General features: G+C 44.3%; 1 protein-coding gene across 1 annotated transcript in view; it reads left to right on the plus strand.

Annotated features, from left to right (window-relative positions):
* Positions 1 to 846: 846 nt before the first annotated feature.
* ITGA3 (integrin subunit alpha 3) overlaps positions 847 to 21,075 on the plus strand; it is a 75,660-nt gene continuing 55,431 nt past the window's right edge. Inside the window, exon 1 of the mRNA XM_040435049.1 lies at positions 847 to 1,347. Within this exon, the coding sequence (XP_040290983.1) occupies positions 1,166 to 1,347 (182 nt within the window). The 5' untranslated portion in view covers positions 847 to 1,165. The remainder of the gene's footprint in view (positions 1,348 to 21,075) is intronic.

A 21,075-nucleotide genomic window follows, 5' to 3' on the forward strand; every position in this document is an offset into this window, starting at 1 on the left:
ATAGCCATATGTTCGCATGTTCTGCAAATCGCGAACTAGCAAATTTCGCCGCAAAACGACTGCCGTGCGAACCGCAAGGCCATCTCTAGAGGAAAGCAGGCAAGCACAAGGAGAGCTGGTGGTGGTATTCAAACTCCTAACTTTCTTAAAGGAATATACCCATCTCAGACATTTGTGGCATATCGCTAGGGACCTGCTCACCGAGCCAGCGTTGACTATTTTCAGAACTTCCACAGCAGTGAATGGAGGATGGTCGCGCTTGTGTGGCGTGCTCTCCTTCATTTTGGAGACAGGAATGGGTTCCAGAGGTGGGAACTACACCAGTGTGACATCTATCCAAGCCATATGCCAACAATGTCTGACATGGGAATACCATTTTACATGCTTCCAGCCCAGGACCATGAATGATGCAAGACATAGATGTAACAGAGAAGGCTGACAACGCTGCAGCCTTCATTGCTCTTCTATATTTCTGAAGATCCCCTTAAAGTGACCTGCCAGTGATGAGAATGAGTGATAGTACCCATGTGAGGATTAGTCCTTGCTTGTGTGTACTCAGGGTGGGTGGCTTGTGTGCACAGATTGTTTGTGAGTGCAGTGACAGAGTTGTGTGAAGTCTGCTGCAACTTTTCACTGCTGCTCCCCCCTCCCAGCAGCATCCCCCTTCCCCTCCAGTCATTCCCAGCATAGGCAGGTGCAGGGGGGTGGGCGGCCCCTTTAAGGGAACCTGCATGGGATCTGTACCGGGTGTAAGGGAGAAGTTCACCGGAAGAAAAGAGGGAAGGGAAAGCCCAAAGAGAGACTGGGAAGGTGGAAATGAAGGAGAGAAGGAAAGGGGCAGCAGCAGCGGCAGCCAGTGCAATGGGAGGGCCTGGCACAGGGTGCAAGGGCTGGAGGAGGGTCTGACAGAGGGAGGGAGGCAAGCACTCAGGTCTCACTCTGCAGGAGGTGACACAGGATCTGCACTAGGAAGCGATCCCCACTCATGGGATAGTCAAGATTCCTTTGGGATCAAGTTTAATCTTCTGAGGAGCCGAACTGCAGCCTGCCCTGGGACCTATGCTGCAGCTGGGGGCAAAGGCAGGACCCTCAGAGAGAAAGAGAGAGCTCACTGACCCAGGATTCTGATCAGCACCAGGGACAGAACCAGCAGAACACGACTGGGATGGCTGCAGGGATGAGGCTGGGTCCAGCTGGGCTCTGCCTGCTCCTGGCACTGTGCCTGGCATGCTCGGGCTTCAATGTGGACACCCAGTTCCCGGTGATAAAGCAGGCGGGTGTCCCCGGAGGGTTCTTCGGCTTCTCGGTGGCATTTCACAGGCAGAGTGAGGGGCAGCAGCGCTACCTGTGAGTATAAGAGACGGGCATCTCCGGGGCACAGGGCAGGGGCATCTCTCAGGTGGAATGTGTCTGTACAACAGGTGGGGGAAGGGAGGAGAAGAATGGCCTCCTGGGGTAAAGGGGTGAATGTGGGCATCTCCGGGCAGTGGGATGTCTACTAAAGGACCAGGGCACAAGGTGTATAGGGCATGGCTATGGGTACATCAGGGGAACCTGAAAGTATGTCTACAGGTGAGGCGCTCAACAGGATACTCTCTGGAGTCTATGACCTATTATTTATCTGTATATTCTATCTATTATCTATCTATCTATCTATCTATCTATCTATCTATCTATATCTGTATATTCTATCTATCTATCTATCTATCTATCTATCTATCTATCTCTATATATTATATCTATCTATCTATCTATATCTGTATATTCTATCTATCTCTCTATCTATCTATCTATCTATCTATCTATATCTGTATATTCTATCTATCTATCTATCTATCTATCTATCTATCTATATCTGTATATTCTATCTATCTCATATCTATCTATTATCTATCTATCTATATCTGTATATTCTATCTATCTATCTATATCTTCTATCTATCTATTATCTATCTATCTATCTATATCTGTATATACTATCTATCTCATATCTATCTATCTATCTATCTATCTATCTATCTATCTGTCTACCTAATAGCTCCATCTATATGTTCTTACTTATATACACAAACAGAGCTATATATATATATATATATATATATATATATATATATCTATACAGATAGATGATAGATAATGAAATTGATAATAGATAGACAGATAGATATATGATAGATAAGATATATATTAGATAGCTATAGATGTATGGCAGTAGAATACCTTCCTTCATACATGTTGGGTAGCGGCTGGATTGGACATGGTTAGTAAAGAGGATGATACCTGTGGCACTCTGGTCCGTTGTGCTATCATGTGATGTGGTGGACTGCTTGCTCATTTATTCATTGATGGGACTCCCGTCTGGATACTGTACCATGGCTGGTGATGGAAGAGGGCATATACATGCATGAAGATAGATTATGTCTGTGTGGGTGGTGTATGAGAGGGTCTACCATGACCTGTACCAGAGGATATATAGGGGTGTCTATCAGCAGATGTGCAATGAGACAGTATCTGCTTGAGCAGGGTCCTCCGACCTGTGGGCCTCCACCCTTTACAAAACCACAACTCCCAGCATGCCCAGGAAGCCACATGGGAGTTGCGGTTTTGCAACATCTGGAGAGTCACAGGTTGTTAAACACTGCGGTACAAGGCGTAAGTCACTGTACACATGGAAGCCATGTCGCTCTTTGTTCAGCAAGGTGTGCTTTTCCGGGTGTGAAGAGTCTTCTAAGAATTACACGTGGAGGACATGGAAGGATTAACTCAGCAAGACTGTATCGGTATTGGTGGCTATGGGGATTAGGTTCTGCATCTTACTCCTAGGGTGGGGGGCAATGACAGAGTTAAGGGTCGGTGACTGATATTCTGGAGTTGTTGCGGACCGGCAGCAAAGGGGTTAATGCGCAATGTGCTGCAGACTGGCACAGAAGAGGTTAATGTGCAAGGTCTTGGCATGGGAGGGGCTCCTGGGGATGTTCTGCTGAACATGTAGCTGAAAGCCTTTACTTTCTTCCTCCTTTGTTCATCTCACCTGCAGATAAGAAAGTTTTACAGCGGGCGGGGTGTGCAAACAGCTATGTACAGACCAATGGTACACACTGACACAGCAGTGTCGGGGTAGTATGTGGCGGTAAAAGACAGTACAAAGCAATAAAAAGTCTACAAGACCCCCTATGGTTCTACTGAACTCAACTGGATCATATGTAAGTTCAGCAGAACCGCAGGGCCTGAGATTTAGGCTACGGGGACACGTAGAGCCTCTATCAGCTGTATTCCACAAGGTTACGTACAACTCCGCCATAGCATGGTAAAACCAATCAACACTAGTGTAGACCTGGCATAAAGCTGGCCACACATGTTAGACAGCTGTCGGCTCGTTCAGGCGACAGCTATCACTCTTGGCTGATTATGCATGTGAGAGTTGTGGGACACCTCCATACATATTGGATGTTAGGCCAGTCCCACCAAAATCAGCAGGCTGGGTTGATTGTCTCTAATTTGTATGGTCATCTTCAGACAGGCTGGGTTGATTGTCTCTAATGTGTATGGTCATCTTCAGACAGGCTGGGTTGATTGTCTCTAATGTGTATGGTCATCTTCAGACAGGCTGGGTTGATTGTCCCTAATGTGTATGGTCATCTTCAGACTTAGGGCCTATGCAAATGGCTTTGCTGCATGTATGGGTCATGTATGGTGGTATGTAAGCCACGGTGAGGAGTAATTAAAGGAAATTCCCTCATAAAGCCTTTCAGAGTTAATAAAAGTCCACGTGCCGCTGTTTGGAGCCACCATGGGGCACCCTATCCTTCCCCAGGAGCTAATACACTCACCTAAAGAATTATTAGGAACACCATACTAATACGGTGTTGGACCCCCTTTTGACTTCAGAACTGCCTTAATTCTACGTGGCATTGATTCAACAAGGTGCTGATAGCATTCTTTAGAAATGTTGGCCCATATTGATAGGATAGCATCTTGCAGTTGATGGAGATTTGAGGGATGCACATCCAGGGCACGAAGCTCCCGTTCCACCACATCCCAAAGATGCTCTATTGGGTTGAGATCTGGTGACTGTGGGGGCCATTTTAGTACAGTGAACTCATTGTCATGTTCAAGAAACCAATTTGAAATGATTCGAGCTTTGTGACATGGTGCATTATCCTGCTGGAAGTAGCCATCAGAGGATGGATACATGTTCTCATTCTGTTTACGCCAAATTTGGACACTACCATTTGAATGTCTCAACAGAAATCGAGACTCATCAGACCAGGCAACATTTTTCCAGTCTTCAACAGTCCAATTTTGGTGAGCTCGTGCAAATTGTAGCCTCTTTTTCCTATTTGTAGTGGAGATGAGTGGTACCCGGTGGGGTCTTCTGCTGTTGTAGCCCATCCGCCTCAAGGTTGTGCGTGTTGTGGCTTCACAAATGCTTTGCTGCATACCTCGGTTGTAACGAGTGGTTATTTCAGTCAACGTTGCTCTTCTATCAGCTTGAATCAGTCGGCCCATTCTCCTCTGACCTCTAGCATCCACAAGGCATTTTCGCCCACTGGACTGCCGCATACTGGATGTTTTTCCCTTTTCACACCATTCTTTGTAAACCCTAGAAATGGTTGTGCGCGAAAATCCCAGTAACTGATCAAATTGTGAAATACTCAGACCGGCCCGTCTGGCACCAACAACCATGCCACGCTCAAAATTGCTTAAATCACCTTTCTTTCCCATTCTGACATTCAGTTTGGAGTTCAGGAGATTGTCTTGACCAGGACCACACCCCTAAATGCATTGAAGCAACTGCCATGTGATTGGTTGACTAGATAATTGCATTAATGAGAAATAGAACAGGTGTTCCTAATAATTCTTTAGGTGAGTGTATGTGCTAATATGTACCCAATAGGTTGATGGTTGAGCAACCGTGGAGCAAACGATTGTTACAGCTACGTTTGCTATACATATTTTAGTCCAAATTGGTTGTTACGGTTTTTTAGACTGGAAATACATGTTCAGTGACAGCAGATTAAGGACAAATAATGTTTCTGAGAACGTTCTTTGAAAGAAAGATCAGAAATGAAGGATCTTTCTCCTATCAGCTGAAAGTTTCTAACATGGCCGTCTTCTTTTCATTGATGGTGATGTCATTGGCTAAAACGATCATTCGTTGTTAAATTTCTCCTTCAAACGTTTGTTATGGTTGAAATTGTCAATTTTTATCAATTTTAGTTCAGTGTATATGGGCACCTTATGGTCCATAATATTACAATCTACAGTCTCTAGTGGCGCCACTACATGGATAGACTAAAAATCTCTAAAAAGCCTTGAGGTCCTGGTACGCGGGCCACCAGGGCAGTTATTGGGAAGAAGCGTTCCTGGGAAGGTTTCTTCCCGATTATTGCCCTGTGTAAAGGTGTCACCGATCACTCAATGAACGAGTAGGCGCTCGTTCATTGGATGAAAGCATCATTGATGCGGTCACCTAAATAATTTCTGTGTAAATACAGATCTACTGCCCAGAGGCAATTATTCTCTATGGCGATGCAGCTTGTCCCCGGAGAGAGGAGATGATTCCTGCATGAAAATGCAGCTCTCACCTCCTCTGACAAGCATGTCTACCTGGGGAGGTGCAGCTTGATACAATCTCTGTATGTGCTGCACCCCTCAGGCCTGCTACTAGACATAACAAGTGTATCAGTTTTACTGGAAGTGTTCCTATAAAATGGAAATGCCTATGCAAAATTGACATGCTGGGCAGATTTCACTACAAGAGGTACATGGTTTTTTCTTACTTGTGACCTTACCGAGTGAATTATTGTGTTACGTTATTAGATTTTCAGTGGATGTTGTTTTGACTGCTGTGTCTTATTAGCAAATTCCTGGTTCCTGACCACAGACCTTCTGTCTTACACATGATAATGGGTAATGCTCTCCCATGTTTCCTGAGGAAGTGTTTGTCAGTCTTCCAGTGTGCCCATCTTACCAGGATGCCACCGGATGTGTCGATGAATTGAATATTGAGATCTGAGGGAAAAGCTTCGTGAAGGAGTGGACCTCATGCAAAAACATCCCAACATGCCCTGACAGCCACAGGTTGAAGATCACTGGTTTATTTTTTGAGCTCCTTCTTTTTAACCAAGGCGGGTAGTCTGTAGTTTACCAAATTTGTAATTTTTACATTTGTACATTTTTGAAATTGTCATTTTTAAATATAAAAATATTGTAGGAAAATGTGAAATTCCCTGTAACTGTCCACTGTTTAAGCTCCTGGACCTCCATCTCATGTCGGTGATATGCCGGAAGATAGAAAAGTGTGCACAAAAATGTACATGCCCTTTAATCAGTGCACTTAACTGACCAAATGACAATGACTAACGAAAGAATCTTTGTCTCATGATCCGCCCCCTAAGGCGGAGTGCTCTTTTAAATGCAGGTGTTACTGTAGTTAAAGGGGCTTTCCATCACAGAATGATTACTTTATGATCAGTGGGGGGTCTGACGCCTAGAACCCTTACTGATCTTGAGAATGAAGAGGCCATAACGCTGCAGCCCTTTCAGAGTTTTTCCATGCACCGAGCAGCTCCTGGTCATCTGCTGTGAATATTTTTTACCTTTTTGGCGACATGTACGTCAATGGTGACAATGGCATGTGAGTGATTCTTCAGAGGGGGGGGGGGGGGGGGGGGGGTATCACGTGGTGCCAATTGGTTTGTCTTTGCAGTTTGAAGCCTTGTGAAGGCTCCCAAGCCTACCATTGTAGTCTGTGGGATAAGTGAAGCATATTCCAGTCCCCAGCTGGGCTAAAAATAAAAGAGAAAATTAAAACAGCTAAATTACTACAATGTCAAATCCCCTTTTCCCCTTTTCCAATTGTACATATAAAAATAAATAATTAAAAAATAAACCAAATTAGTATTCCTGTGTGCTAAAATGTCTAAACAATTCAAGTATGAAAGTATTTATCCTTCACCTTCAACACTTTTTTGGTCATCTCACCTTCTGATTTTTTTTTACCGTAAATGAAAAGTGATCAAAAAGTGAACTGTATCCCAAAATGGTACAATTAATAATCAAGGCTACATTCACACTCACGTTTGGTGCGGATCCGTTTGTATTATCATTACCATAGCCAAGACGGATCCGTCTAGAACACCATTGAAAGTCAATAGGGACGGATCCGTTTTCTATTGTGATAGAAAACGGATCCGTCCCAATTGACTTACATTGTGTGTCAGAACGGATCCGTTTGGCTCAGTTTTGTCAGACGGACACCAAAACACTGCAAGCAGCGTTTTGGTGTCCGCCTCCAAAGCGGGATGGAAATGGAACGGAGGCAAACTGATGCATTCTGAGCGGATCCTTTTCCATTCAGAATGCATTAGGGCAAAACTGATCAGTTTTGGACTGCTTGTGAGAGCCCTGAACGGATCTCACAAACGGAAAGCCAAAACGCCAGTGTGAAAGTAGCCTTACTTAAAACACTATGGCAGGGATGGCCAACCTGAGGCTCTCCAGCTGTTGCAAAACTACAACTCCCAGCATGCCCAGACTGCCTACAGCTAGCAGCCTACAGCAGGGCATGGTGGGAGTTGTAGTTTTACAACAGCTGGAGAGCCGCAGGTTGGCCATCCCTGCACTATGGCCTCACAAATAATTTTCCCCCCATTTTTTAATGTATGATACGATAAATTAATTGGTCAAAATCGATCAAAAAATAAAATAAAACTTGTCCCCAAAAAACAAGCCTTCATAAAGCAATGTGAAAAGTAAAAAATGTATGGCTTTTAGAAGATGAGCAGGCAGAAAACGACAAATTGATAGTCCACCTTCACGATGAGTATATTTTTTGTACTATTTTTTATTACATTTTTTATTATAGGTGAGGATGTCCACAGTTTATACTGATAGTTACAGTACATAGCTGTGGTGCCATACTCTGTGCCCTGTTTACCTGTATGAGTAGGAGTGTGCAGTACAGTATATAGTATGAGTGACTATATAGGTGTGTGTGCTTAGTCTCTCTTTCCTGCCACGCATTCCATAGATTCTTGGAGTGTTCTCTCACCACCTCCCTTCTGTACATACCTCATCTCTAAGAAAATCTGTGCCCTGTGGGGGCAGAATTCATTCATTCACCCTTTAGTAAAAAGAAAGAAATGCTGCTCAAGTCTATACCAGGGTGCGGATCACGCTCCTGGCAACATGTACTGTACCTGGGAACAATAGGACCAAAATCCCATAATCCTTTTTAAAAAAAATATAATCACCACGTGTCTAATAAAGTCCAGGGAAATTTATCAGCTTAAAGGGCTCCTAAAGCTGATACTAAAATAGAAGAGAACATGTCAGATTCTCTTACAGTGCTCATGGAGCTCTTTGTTTGTGAACATACGCTGCCTTAGATACAGATATATGTATTCCCTCTCTCCCTAAATAACATATCTAAGGTAAATATATGAATCTAAGATTTCCTCAAGGAGAAAACCTGGGTTAGACAACTGGTGAGTAGATATAGTTGGGTACTTCAATCTGGACACCCCCGTCTAACACAGATCTTGACTATGGAGAACCATCAATGTCGAATGAAGTGAATAGAGAATCTTCATGGGTGCTATGACCTGGGGGTGTCTCATCATCAGCTTTACCCTCTGGAGAACTATAGGCCACTGCTGTAACTCTTGCATTGAGTCTTGGCCCGGTGGTTTTAGTTGACTCAAGAATTCCAGTAAACGAGTAAAAACCTGTGTACAAATGAATGTGTAAATTCTACCTTGTGAATCTCAAACACCTAGTTTAAGGACTGTTTGTAGAGAACCCGCGATCTCTGTAGGGTCAAAGTGTTAAATTACACACATACACATCTATAGCAAAGCCACCCCCATCCTTCCCATTCAAAGTTTGTTCTTGGTCACTTGCAACAGAGAAAATGTTCATCAGTAGAGACAGTACTGGAGACAGTAGAAGTTTTATTGAGATTGTAATAGGGAGATCCATCCATGCTCTGTAGCTCATAGTCATGCCAGATCAGGTGCCAACGGTGCTGCCATGCCAGTGGTAAAACATATTAATTTCCTGTTGGGCCCTCCCTCTGCAATGCACAATGAGAAAAAGTACACTTAAGAACCAAGTTGAAGTCCTAAACTATGTCAGATGGACTATTTCATGGTACTGCACCATCCATTGTGTCCCAGGTGTTGTGGTCTTTTTAAATTGTTCTGGTTCATCTAATGAAGATACCATTATTAAAACTGTCCCCTTGAACATTAGACGCACACTGTTAGTTCAGGGTGGTCTTCAGGATAACATGTACAGTTGCCTTGTGTTGACCCAGTTGCATTTTGTCGAATTTCAAGAAACCAAATGGCACAGTACCCAATCCCTATTCAACCAAAGGTTTTGTGATCCTCCTGTGTGAACCATAGGTTTAGTGATTATTAATGGTGCTTAGTGATGGTGTTTTTAGCTGTCTGTGGTGATCTTGTAGATTAAAGGGGTTTGTGGTATTTTTTAACCAATGACCTATCCTCTGGATAGTATCTGATTGTTGGGGCCTGACACCCAGGACACCCCCCTCCCCGATGAGCTGTTTGAGAAGGTATTGGCGCTCGCAGTAGCATTGTGGCCTTCTTTCAGCTTTGCCTAGGCCATGTGATATCATGTTCACATGACCTAGGCGCAGCTAGGCCTCATTGAAGTGAATGGGGCAGGGTCGCTATACAATGTATGCTGCTATGCGAGCATCGGTGCCTTCTCAAATAGCTGATCCCAGGTGTCAGACCCCCACCAATTAAATACTGAGGATAGGTCATCAATTAAAAAATCCCGGCAAACCACTTTAAGGTCCTTTTTATAATTTAGTGTATGGTGCTAAGTTCCATTGATCTATTAGTTTGGTAGCAAATGCTTGTGATTGAGTGTTTTAGTCCTTTGCTGGTGCTCCACTAGTTTAGTGTCTATCTTGTCTGACACAGTGCATTAATTGTCTTTGCTTCTAATACATTTGTTTAGCACTTTTCTGTGGTGACCTACAGTGTATTTGGAAAGTCTTCAGACCCCTTCACTTGTTTTACATTTTAAGTTGGGGACTTGTGATATAATAAAATAAAAAAAAATCAAGTTTTCCCCATCAATCTGCACTCAATATCCCATAATAATAAAGCAAAAACAAAATTATAGAAATCTATCAAAGGGTGATCAGAGCAGCTCTCACCTGTCTGGAAACTTCATTCATGGAGGCACGGACCGCTTCCTCACCCGGATTGGAAGCCAAATTGATATAGGTAAAAAACAGGAGATTGGTCTAGCCTTTTCTTAGCGAATTTCCAATAGCACTTTATTTTTTGCAAATTTTAAAACATCCAGGTACAGACAGTATTGGTCTACGCGTTTCAGGCAACAAAACAGTTACAGCCCTTACTCATGACCCAAGTAAGGGCTGTTTTGTTGCCTGAAACGCGTAGACCAATACTGTCTGTACCTGGATGTTTTAAAATTTGCAAAAAATAAAGTGCTATTGGAAATTCGCTAAGAAAAGGCTGGACCAATCTCCGTTTTTTACCAAAATTATAGAAATGTATTAAAAAGGAAGTATGCAGACCTTTTGTTATGACACTTGAAATTTAGCTCTGGAGCCTCCCATTTCCCTTGATCATCTTTGAGATTAGATAAACTCAGTTGAGTGGACATAATTTGGAAAGACACACCACTGTCTACATAAAATTTACCAGCTGACAATACATACCAGAGCAAAAACCAAGCTATGAGGAGGAAAGAACTGCATGTAGAGCTCAGAGACAGGATTGTGTGGAGGCACAGATCTGAAGAAGAGTACAAAACATTTCTTCTATACTGAAAGTTCCCAAGAGCACAATGGCCTCTATAATTCTTAAATAGAAGATGTTTGGAACAACCAGGACTCTTCCTATAGCTGGGCACTCCATCACACGAAGTAAAAAGGGCCTTGGTATGAGAGTTGACACGGAAGCAAATGGTCACTCTGTGTAACGCCTGTAGGTAGGGACAGACATGAACAGTGAACCTTAACCTAAACCCATCCCGCTTTCCCTACCTAATTGCAATGCAAGCCCTAGGTAGCAAGACCGCAACTGGTTGAAAGTCCCTATGCTACTTACATGCAGACAAACACCAAGAGACAAAACAACAACAAAAACAGGGTTGTAAGTAAATGGGTCAGAACCAGGAAAGATATACAGTACCAAACAAGAAACAAAAATTGGTCAGAAGACAAGCCGAGATCAGAACCAGTCGGACCGCGCAGTACCAAACAAGAGACAGAGTGGTCAGAAGACAAGCCAAGGTCAGAGGAACAAGCAATAAACTATGCACAAGAACACAGCTAGTAAGTCAGAGACTATCACTGGCACTGGTATATGTCCAAGAAGGGCTTTAAATAGAGCACCAAGTTCCAGGATCAGAACCTGATAGGTCAAGACTTGACGCTCCATAGTCAGAACACTAGCAAATAGGTATAGAGCAGCTGAGCACTCAGCCCACTGATAGTCTCTCCCAGCTTAGCAACGCGTCACTCCAGGAGCAGTCACGCCAAAGCTGGAGATTTCGCCGTTGGAGTACAAAATACAATGCAACAGCACTCTGCAAACCAAATAAAGTGCAAAAAAAGTATGCTAATGCTACGCTTATTATGTAAATTAGAGATGCTTGGCAAATACATTTTGTACAAAATTATTTGGGCCCGTCTGCCACATGTCAAGGCGATCTCTGTAAGACGGGAACCTAACACTAAATTCTACCATGATGGCTACCATACAATTCAAGGAGTGTAGGTTCCACATGCATGCTGGGCCCACCTTAATTTTTGTCCTCTTTGGTCTCCATTAAATCCAAGAAATGCAGGAACCAACATGCATGCCGAGCCCACTCCACACCTCTCCTGGTGCCAAATGGCCACCAACGAATGCAATGACAGTCCACCCTATACCTCTCCTGGTACCAAATGGCTTCCAGTGAGTGAGGGAGAGCAGGCTAAGCTTTATACTCACAGTAATTAAAATCAGCCTATGGGGCAGACGAGCTGGCCAGGAGTGCACGACTGAAGTGTCAGCCACACCTCCAGTACAAACTGCAAAGAAAAAAACGGGGGTCAGTCGCCGTGGCTGAAGATACAAAGTAAAAAATACGATGCAACAGCACTCTGCAAACCAAATAAAGTACAAAAAAGTATTCTAATGCTAATGCTATGCGTATTATGTAAATTAGAGATGCTTGGCAAATACATTATCTCGCCGCTGGAGCCTGGACAGGTGAGTTAGTGATACTGTGGCTTCCAAAGATGTGAGTTCCAAAGAATACGGTGTGCAGGTGAGAGGAACATCCAGAAAGTCAGCCATAACTGCAGCATTCCATCAATCTGGGCTTTATGGCAGAGTGGCCAGAAAGAAGTCTCTCCTCAGTAAAAAGATATTTGCAAAAACAAACCTAAAAGAGCCTCAGACTGTGAGAAACAAGATTGTCTGGTCTGATGAAACAAAAATTAAAGGGGTTGTCCACTTTCTGGCTTCTGTTGACCAATGTGTTTGTGAGATGACTATATGACACTTACTAATATAGTCTATTTTCTATATTTCATAAGGCATGCTCCCTTGTTTACAAAGTCTTTTGAGCTGTCCACACTGAGCTGTCCATAAGATGGCTGCAGATGGAGGGTCATGTGACCAGGATAATCACCTCCATTTGATGTCTCCTCCATTCAAAACCACTGCACCTGCTATCTGTACTTGTTCTGTTGGGAGTCTAGTGCAGGTGCAGTGTGTTTCAATGGAGGAGCCATCAAATGGACGTGATTTCTCTGGTCACATGACCCTCCATCAGCGTCCATCTTATGGACAGGACATCTGTGTGGACAGCACAAAAGTCTTTGTAAACAAGGGAGCATACCTGATAAAATATAGAAAATGGTGCAGAATTTCAACAAGGACTATATGATCAACAATTACCAGAAAGTGGCCAACCCCTTTAAGCTTTTTTGGCCTCAGTTCTAAGCGTTATATTTGGAGGAAACTAGGCACTGCTCATAGTCTGCCCAATGCCAGTTGAAGGATGGTGGTGGCAGTATCCTGCTGTGGGTGTATTTTTCAGTGGCTGAAACAGGGAGACTGGTCAGATTTGTGGGGAAAGCTGAATGGAGCAAAGTATGGAGATATTCTTAATGAAAACCTGATCCACGGTGCTCTTGACCTTAAACTGGGTCGAAGTTTTAACCTCCAACAACACAATAACCCTAAGCACAAAGCCAAGACAACACAGTAGTGTTAGGGACAACTCAGTGAATTTCCTTGAGTGGCCCAGCCAGAGTACCGGCTTGAACTGCACTGAACATCTCTGGAGAGACCTGAAAAATGCTGTCCACCGACACTTGCCATCCAACCATTACAAAATGTGAAAAAGTGAAAAGGTCTGAAGACTTTCCGAATGTACTTTACTTGATTAATATCAATCCCCGATGATCTAGTGGTTTAGTGTCCTTCTCTATTTACCCTTTGTATTCTCATTTCCTTGGTGGCCCTGTCGTCATTCATCTGCCCAGTGATGTATTGACTAAGTAGGATTATTGTGCTTCGTTGGAGATCCAGTGATTTACTAAATATTTGTGATTTAGGCCAATACAGTTTTTATAGTGAAGGAAAATTAAGATTACTAGACTGTGCAAGGAGCCACAGTGGGTTGGGGTTTGTGGGGATTGATAACATGTTGACCTCAAAGTGCAATTTGTGTCTCTTTAGTAGAGTCTGTTTTGGGACTATCAAGATTTTTCATCTGCATTCCAATCGATCTCTTAAAGGTTAGAGCAGTTATTAAAAAAATGATTAACCGTCGCTCAATATTACTGCTTGGTTCAACATTCTTCTGTATAGGGTATCATTGTGACCTTTGCCCATCGTATGCTCTATTTTTGAACAACAGCCATAAAATGGCTGCCTTTTATAGGCTAAAGCATCATATATGGTGAGCAACACTTGGAATGCAGCAATAGAGAAGCAAGCGAATGGCCATAAACACAAAGGCCCAGATTTACTAACCCTATAGATGGCGTAAACATAGGCAGGTTATCTAGACCTGCACCAGATTTTTCACAGGGGCTCAGCCTGGATTATATATCTGACACTATACCAACTATTGGTTGAGTTACTTTGAGACACAATTGTGGCACAATTTTAGCTCAAAATGATGCATCTTAGGACGCACCCTTTTCTGTGGTGCGCCACCCCTTTTCCCACTAAGCCCCACTCCCATTTTAAGCAAGTCTGGAAAAAAGTGTAGAAACCCTAGCTGTGCCAAATTGTTCCAAAATCGCAGCAATTTGCATTACTTTTTAGGGTACATTCACACGAACGTAAACCGTCCATGCCCCCGCTGCAGACTTCAGATTCGCGGTCCGCAATTCCCGGGCACCGGCTGTGTGAATCCAGTATTCACTCACTTGAATGGGTCCACAATCCTCAATATACAATATGTGGGCTTCCGATCCTGCCTCCTTGAGGTTTGCAGACCCATTCAAGTTAATGGTCCGCAATACGGGCACGGACGGCCTACGGTTGTGTGAATGGACCCTTAGGGCTGTATTACATCAACAGATTATCTGATAGATTTTCTGAGCAATCATTGGTCAGTTGGCTGTTTACACACACAGATCTTGCGCAGACCTCATCATAAATGAAATACGTTCTTCTGGCGCAAGACTAAGGCCTCTTTCACACTTGCGTTGTTGGGATCCGGCATGCACTTCCGTTGCCGGAGGTGCCTGCCGGATCCGGAAAAACGCAAGTGTACTGAAAGCATTTGAAGACGGAACCGTCTTCCAAATGCTTTCAGTGTTACTATGGCACCCAGGACGCTATTAAAGTCCTGGTTGCCATAGTAGGAGCGGGGAGCGGGGGAGCGGTATACTTACAGTCCGTGCGGCTCCCGGGGCGCTCCAGAATGACGTCAGAGCGCCCCATGCGCATGGATGACGTGATCCATGCGATCACGTGATCCATGCGCTTGGGGCGCCCTGACGTCACTCTGAAGCGCCCCGGGAGCCGCACGGACGGTAAGTACACTGCTCCCCCGCTCCCCGCTACACTTACCATGGCTGTCAGGACTTTAGCGTCCCGGCAGCCATGGTAACCACTCTGAAAAAGCTAAATGTCGGCTCCGGCAATGCGCCGAAACGACGTTTAGCTTAAGGCCGGATCCGGATCAATGCCTTTCAATGGGCATTAATTCCGGATCCGGCCTTGCGGCAAGTGTTCCGGATTTTTGGCCGGAGCAAAAAGCGCAGCATGCTGCGGTATTTTCTCCGGCCAACAAACGTTCCGTACCGGAACTGAAGACATCCTGATGCATCCTGAACGGATTACTCTCCATTCAGAATGCATTAGGATAATCCTGATCAGGATTCTTCCGGCATAGAGCCCCGACGACGGAACTCTATGCCGGAAGACAAGAACGCAGGTGTGAAAGAGCCCTAAAATCTTTGGTAGTTTTGAGCTGCCATAGATTTCAGCCATTATTTATGTCATTTTCTGGTGTAAATAATGATAAATGTGTCGGGGCCCATGGCCCCATCGCACCCCATCCTCACCATGCCCCCGTTTTCAGAAACTGGCATAGGGGACAGATGAAACTGGCTGACCTGTTACATGTGCTCTTGGCAGCTGAAGACATCTATGTTGACCTCATGTTCATACTGTATGTCCCCGCATTGAAAAATGATGTTTTAATATATGCAAATGAGCCTCTAAGAGCAATGGAGGCGTTTCCGTTACACCTAGAAGCTCTCTCTGCATCTGTCGCACCCTCTGCCCTTAGATTGACAGGACCAGGCAGCGAAAACGTCATCATGCCTGCGAGAGATCCTCCAGACCTGAATATACATGTAATAAGTGGTTTTAAAATAAATTATTTCTGCTCCACTGAATCTAAAATAAAAATAAAGGAACTTTTTAAATACTTGTGGTTAGAAACACCTTACCATGTTGTGTATGCAGCTCCTCTGCAGAACTATGTGTCTTCATGGTTACCGACTACTGTGTGGTCTGATCATGTAGTCATCACTACTTCTACTGTCTGTAGGTCAGCAAGAAGAGGGGGTGGAGATAGGGTGGAGTTATAATGTAGCCAGTTACCATGGAGACACATAGGTTTGCATACTAGCTGTAGACACAGCAGACTTAGTTGCAGTTGATTCATTTCTCATTTTAAATGCACTGGAATAAAAATTGTGCAAAAGTATACATACCCTTGAAGGGAACCATTTACATTGACCTTTGGGCAGCATGTTATAGAACAGGAGGAGCTGAGCAAACTGATGTATAGTGGGAAAAGGTTCAGTATACCTTGTAGTTTATTCATGTAAGGCCTCATGCACACGACCGTTTTTCGGGTCCGCATCCGAGCCGCTGTTTTTGCTGCTCGGGTGCGGACCCATTCACTTCAATGGGGCCGCAAAAGATTAGGACAGCACTCCGTGTGCTGTCCGCATCCGTCGCTCCGTTCCCTAGCCCCGCAAAAAAAAAAATATAACATGTCCTATTCTTGTCCGTTTTGCGGACAAGAATAGGCATTTCTACAATGGGCCGCCCGTTACGCAAATTGCGGAAGGCACACGGGCGGCTTCCGTATTTTGCGGATCCGTGGTTTGCGGAACGCAAAAAACGGAACGGTCGTGTGCATGAGGCCTAAATCTCTGCTCGTTATAAGCAGTGACTGATAGCCTCCCCTGCACGAGTGTATGTACAGACAGCTGTCAATCACTGGATAGGACCTCCCACTAGACTCCTAAGACTAGACTGAGCTAGAATATAAATGAATGTAAAATCTCTGCTCTAGCTATGCTTAGGAGTCCAGTGGGCGGTCCTAGTGATTGACAGCTATCTCAGTATGTAAATGTATATAAGGAAATCTGTCAATTAAAGATAACACCGCCCCCTTGGACTCCTAATCACAGAAAGAGCAGAGATTTAAGTTTGTGAAATACAAGTTATATTGAATCTTTCCCCATAAAACTATATATGAATCTGCTTAGCGCCTCCTGCTCTATAACATGCTGCCGGCAGGTTGCACTGCATTTTCAATACAACAGGTTCCCTTTAAGGACAGAACAAGACTCATATTTATCTTAAATCAGTTCTCCAGTAGTTGAGTGAATGGTTTACTTGCTTCTAATGGTCTCCACTCTGTATAGATCTGAGAGTGTATTACTTCTACACCTACTCAATCAAGGTCTACAGATCTATATAGTAATCTGTACAGCAGCCCTCCCTGGCCTAAGGTCTGTCTCTGTAGGCCACAGTTCATGTCTGCAGTTCTCAGGTTGAGACATGCTAAGAAAGGGGGGGGGGCAGGAGATGTATCAGGAGGCGCTGTAGACTTCCCTCAGCTCCCTTATCTCAGGGGTCAGTGTGAGTTCTTACCAAGTGCTGAAGACATCTTCTGTGCATTGTGCCGTGGCATGCTGACTTTGTTCACGGGGCATATCGTGTTGTAGCTATTATTGTCCCTCCAACCTGTTATTTAATGTCTGCTTGCTGTTTATATGGACTACGGAAAAGAACACAAATTAATGAAAGAGGGAGCACCTCCATATAAGAAAAATACTTAAAAAGCAGGCAACTAAAAACAATAAAAAAATCTGCAAACCCCTAATAAGGTCCAGGACCTCCACATGGACCAAGCCAAATGGAACTTGTGCCCACCTAATTATAAGTACAATGACATACTTCAGGGACCCGTGAGGACGCCATGTCGGGATTCTTTTCTCCACAAAGACCACTCCTAGTCACTATTCAGGTAATCTGTATTGGTTTATTTTTGGCCTAATGTTTCTTTGATACTTTCCATATTCTCCATATTGCACTTTTCATTGTGCATACATCTTTGTGCTTATATCCGTTCCCAAAAACAATGATGCTCTATGGGGATGAGCGATGACAGCAGTGATTGCTGGTCTACATGCAGTGGAGATGATTACCGGATGTAAGTGCAGCCCTCACCTCCTCTGAAGAGCAGGCATCGGGCAAGAACCACTTGTTCCCAATAATTGCCTGATGAGTCACAAAAAATCCTTTAGTTACTTATCAGTCATATGCTCGTTTGGACAAGTATACCTTACACCTCAATACCCCCCCCCCCCCCCCTCCTGCCCCCCCCCCCCCCTCCAACACATTACATAGTTGTCTGGTCCCACTAAGATTGGCAGGTTTGGCTGACCAGGCATCTAAGCAAGGCAACAAAGTTATGGAGCCACAAAAACTATCCCCCTCAAAAAAATTGGTTTTAGCACAATGGACATTCATGACACATCCACAATAGATTCCTTAAAGGGATTTTTTAGCCCTGGGAGCCCTTTGAGCAGACCCCCTTCCAAGGTGGCTGTACCTGTGGAGGAAATCATACTTACCTGATCCCCTTGTCTGGTTCCCAGTGCCTTGGTGTCCACGCTGCAGCTCTTTAGCCTTCCTACATCAACATCCGTTTGGTGCAGGTTACGTGGCCGCAAACAGATGATCGGCCGGGGTGCCTGGAGTTGATGACCTATCCTGAGAAAAGGCTATCAGTATCAATCTCCTAGAAAATCCCTTTAAAAGAGTTGTCTGGAATCCTTAGAACACACCATCAATGTTTGGTTGGTGGTGGTCCAACCACAGGTTCTCCTGTCAATCAGTGCAATGAAGGAGTCATGGCTGTTTCTGCTTCATTGTTTAAAGAGGCACAACTTCTCGTCCCTACCGGCATCTGTGTCTGGTCCTGCAGCTTGTTTCCAGGTCAAGTGATGGTTTCCATGTCCCTTCATTGTGCTAGGTCCCGGATGTTGGACTTCCACTGATCAAACATGGATGGTCTACCTAAGGACCATGACCATAGGTCTATGGAAGGTATGTCAAGCATGCAAACATTTGCTTGCAAAATAAAGGTCATGGGATTCCCGTTCTTCAGATAGGCGGAGGTCCCAGATGTGAGATGTACCATAAATGTTTAAAGCCTCCTAAAGCTATTCCTATAGGCCATGCTATGGGTAAGGACATTGAAAGTCGGTATTCTCACTGCATGCACTTTCCAGAACTGATTTGAGTTAGAGGTTGGCACCTATGATGTGCCATTCCTTTATTGTTACTGCTAGAAGTTATGAATGAATTGCAGTTTGCAGAGTCCACATGGGTGTTACCAGTTGAGAATGTGTCCTTGCACAGTCTGCCACAATTCAGTCTATGATACCAGTGTCAGACTGTGCAGGGACACACCTGGAAACGCTGCCCTGGACCTTCATTGCAAACTGCTAGTACCGTAAATCATAACTTCTAGCAGGAATAATAAAGGAATGGCACAACACAGATTCAGTGACAGGTCCTGCAATGCCCTCCATGGGAATTAAGAATACACTTGGCATGGCATAATAAAATTGCAGTACAGTGGTAGCATCTCTGCCATTCAGTGATTTCAATATAATGCCAACCTGCTGTGCAGCTTCAGGATCAACCCAGTCGACATAAGTGGCGCCATATGTTATCCATAGTGCCCACCCTAATTTATATGCCTGAGCACTATGGTACAGTATATGTAGCTTGCGGTTTTTGTGCATCGTGCCCACATTGTGGTATTATTACATATGTGATTTGGCACCTGTGGTCTGTAGAAATTGCCACATTACTTCTCTGTGTAATCGCCCGTCATAGTAGAGCTGGCAGAAAGTGTGTGCTGGCACAAGCCTGGCCTGGTCTCTCGTTCTTTCAGTGTAGCATTGTATGTCATTGAAGCTTGGCACAGCACCCATGTGAACTGCCCATGCTCGTCATTGTGCTGCAGTGTGTGTGCGTGAATGGAGGCTGGCACTGCCCGCTGTGTGTCACTCAGGGTGTGGTATGATAAATGCTACTTCCTCTGATTCACCCTAGGCATGCCAGCAATGCAGGTAGCCTCCGGTTAGTCACCGACAAATCTTTTACCGTTAGTTACTTGGGGGATCATTCACCTCATTAACCCTTTGTAGAGCAGAAAGTGGTATCATTATTCCCAGAAGGGGTTTCCGTCATAACTCCCCCCACCCCCGCCCTGCAGCAGATCAATTACACAACACTTACAGGTTCTTAAATTTATTCTGCTGCAAAACAAGATCTAGCAACCCCAGGTCTGTACGGCTCTGCAGACATTAACCCCCTCAGCCCTGAAGTACTTTATACAGACAGCCACAACTCCTATCATCTGGCAGAGCACAGACAGTATATAATCACCCTGTGACTCTGCGGCTGTTGTAGCACTACAAATCCCAGTATACCTTTGCCAGGTTTTATAGATAATCAGATATTAACTAAGGTATTTTATTAGTATCCTGGGCAAATCATATTCATATTAATGTAAAAAATTATAATCAGATATCATATAATACATGGCAATGTCTGTGTAACAAAGCTAGAACCAGCCCTGTACCGCACATGGAACCGGAGATCTCCCCATTCATTACTCCAATTGTTCTGCTGGCAGATCAGGGGCATGTCCTTTCTGCTACAGCTCTCTCCCTGTAACTGGCACAGCTTCGAACAGAACATATGGTTGGTAGCAGTCAATGATTTAAACTGAGCATGTGCGACCTGCACAGTGAGACGGACAAAAGACTAAGGAAAAGAACAAACAGCAGATGGCGCTATACAGATGCATTTTATTGAATAACTCAGTGGCTATACAAAATTTTTAATTTCATGCAATTACAAAAGTATTCAGATCCATGTGCTGGTTTGAAAAATGTAAATTATGTTTTGTGACAACCCCTGGCACCTACATCCCATAGAAGCAGTTCTTGCAGCTTCTATGGACCCTGTGCAGAGGGCCCCAGCTTGGGCTGGTTCTGTTCCTGTTTCATGGGGGAAGACTCCCTGAAACTGTGTGAGCAGTCTTTGTTGACTGTAGCAACCAATCACGGCACAGCTTTCATTTCATATTCTGCCTCCAAAAACTGAAAGCCGTGCTGTGATTGGTTGCTGTGGCAACCAAGACAAAAGCCCTGATTCTCTCTATAGACAAGACAAGTGGTCTGCAACTTGTGGGTCTCCAAATATGGTAAAACTACAA

The sequence above is a fragment of the Bufo bufo genome, chromosome 6 (assembly GCF_905171765.1).
Source record: "Bufo bufo chromosome 6, aBufBuf1.1, whole genome shotgun sequence".
Taxonomy (NCBI): domain Eukaryota; kingdom Metazoa; phylum Chordata; class Amphibia; order Anura; family Bufonidae; genus Bufo; species Bufo bufo.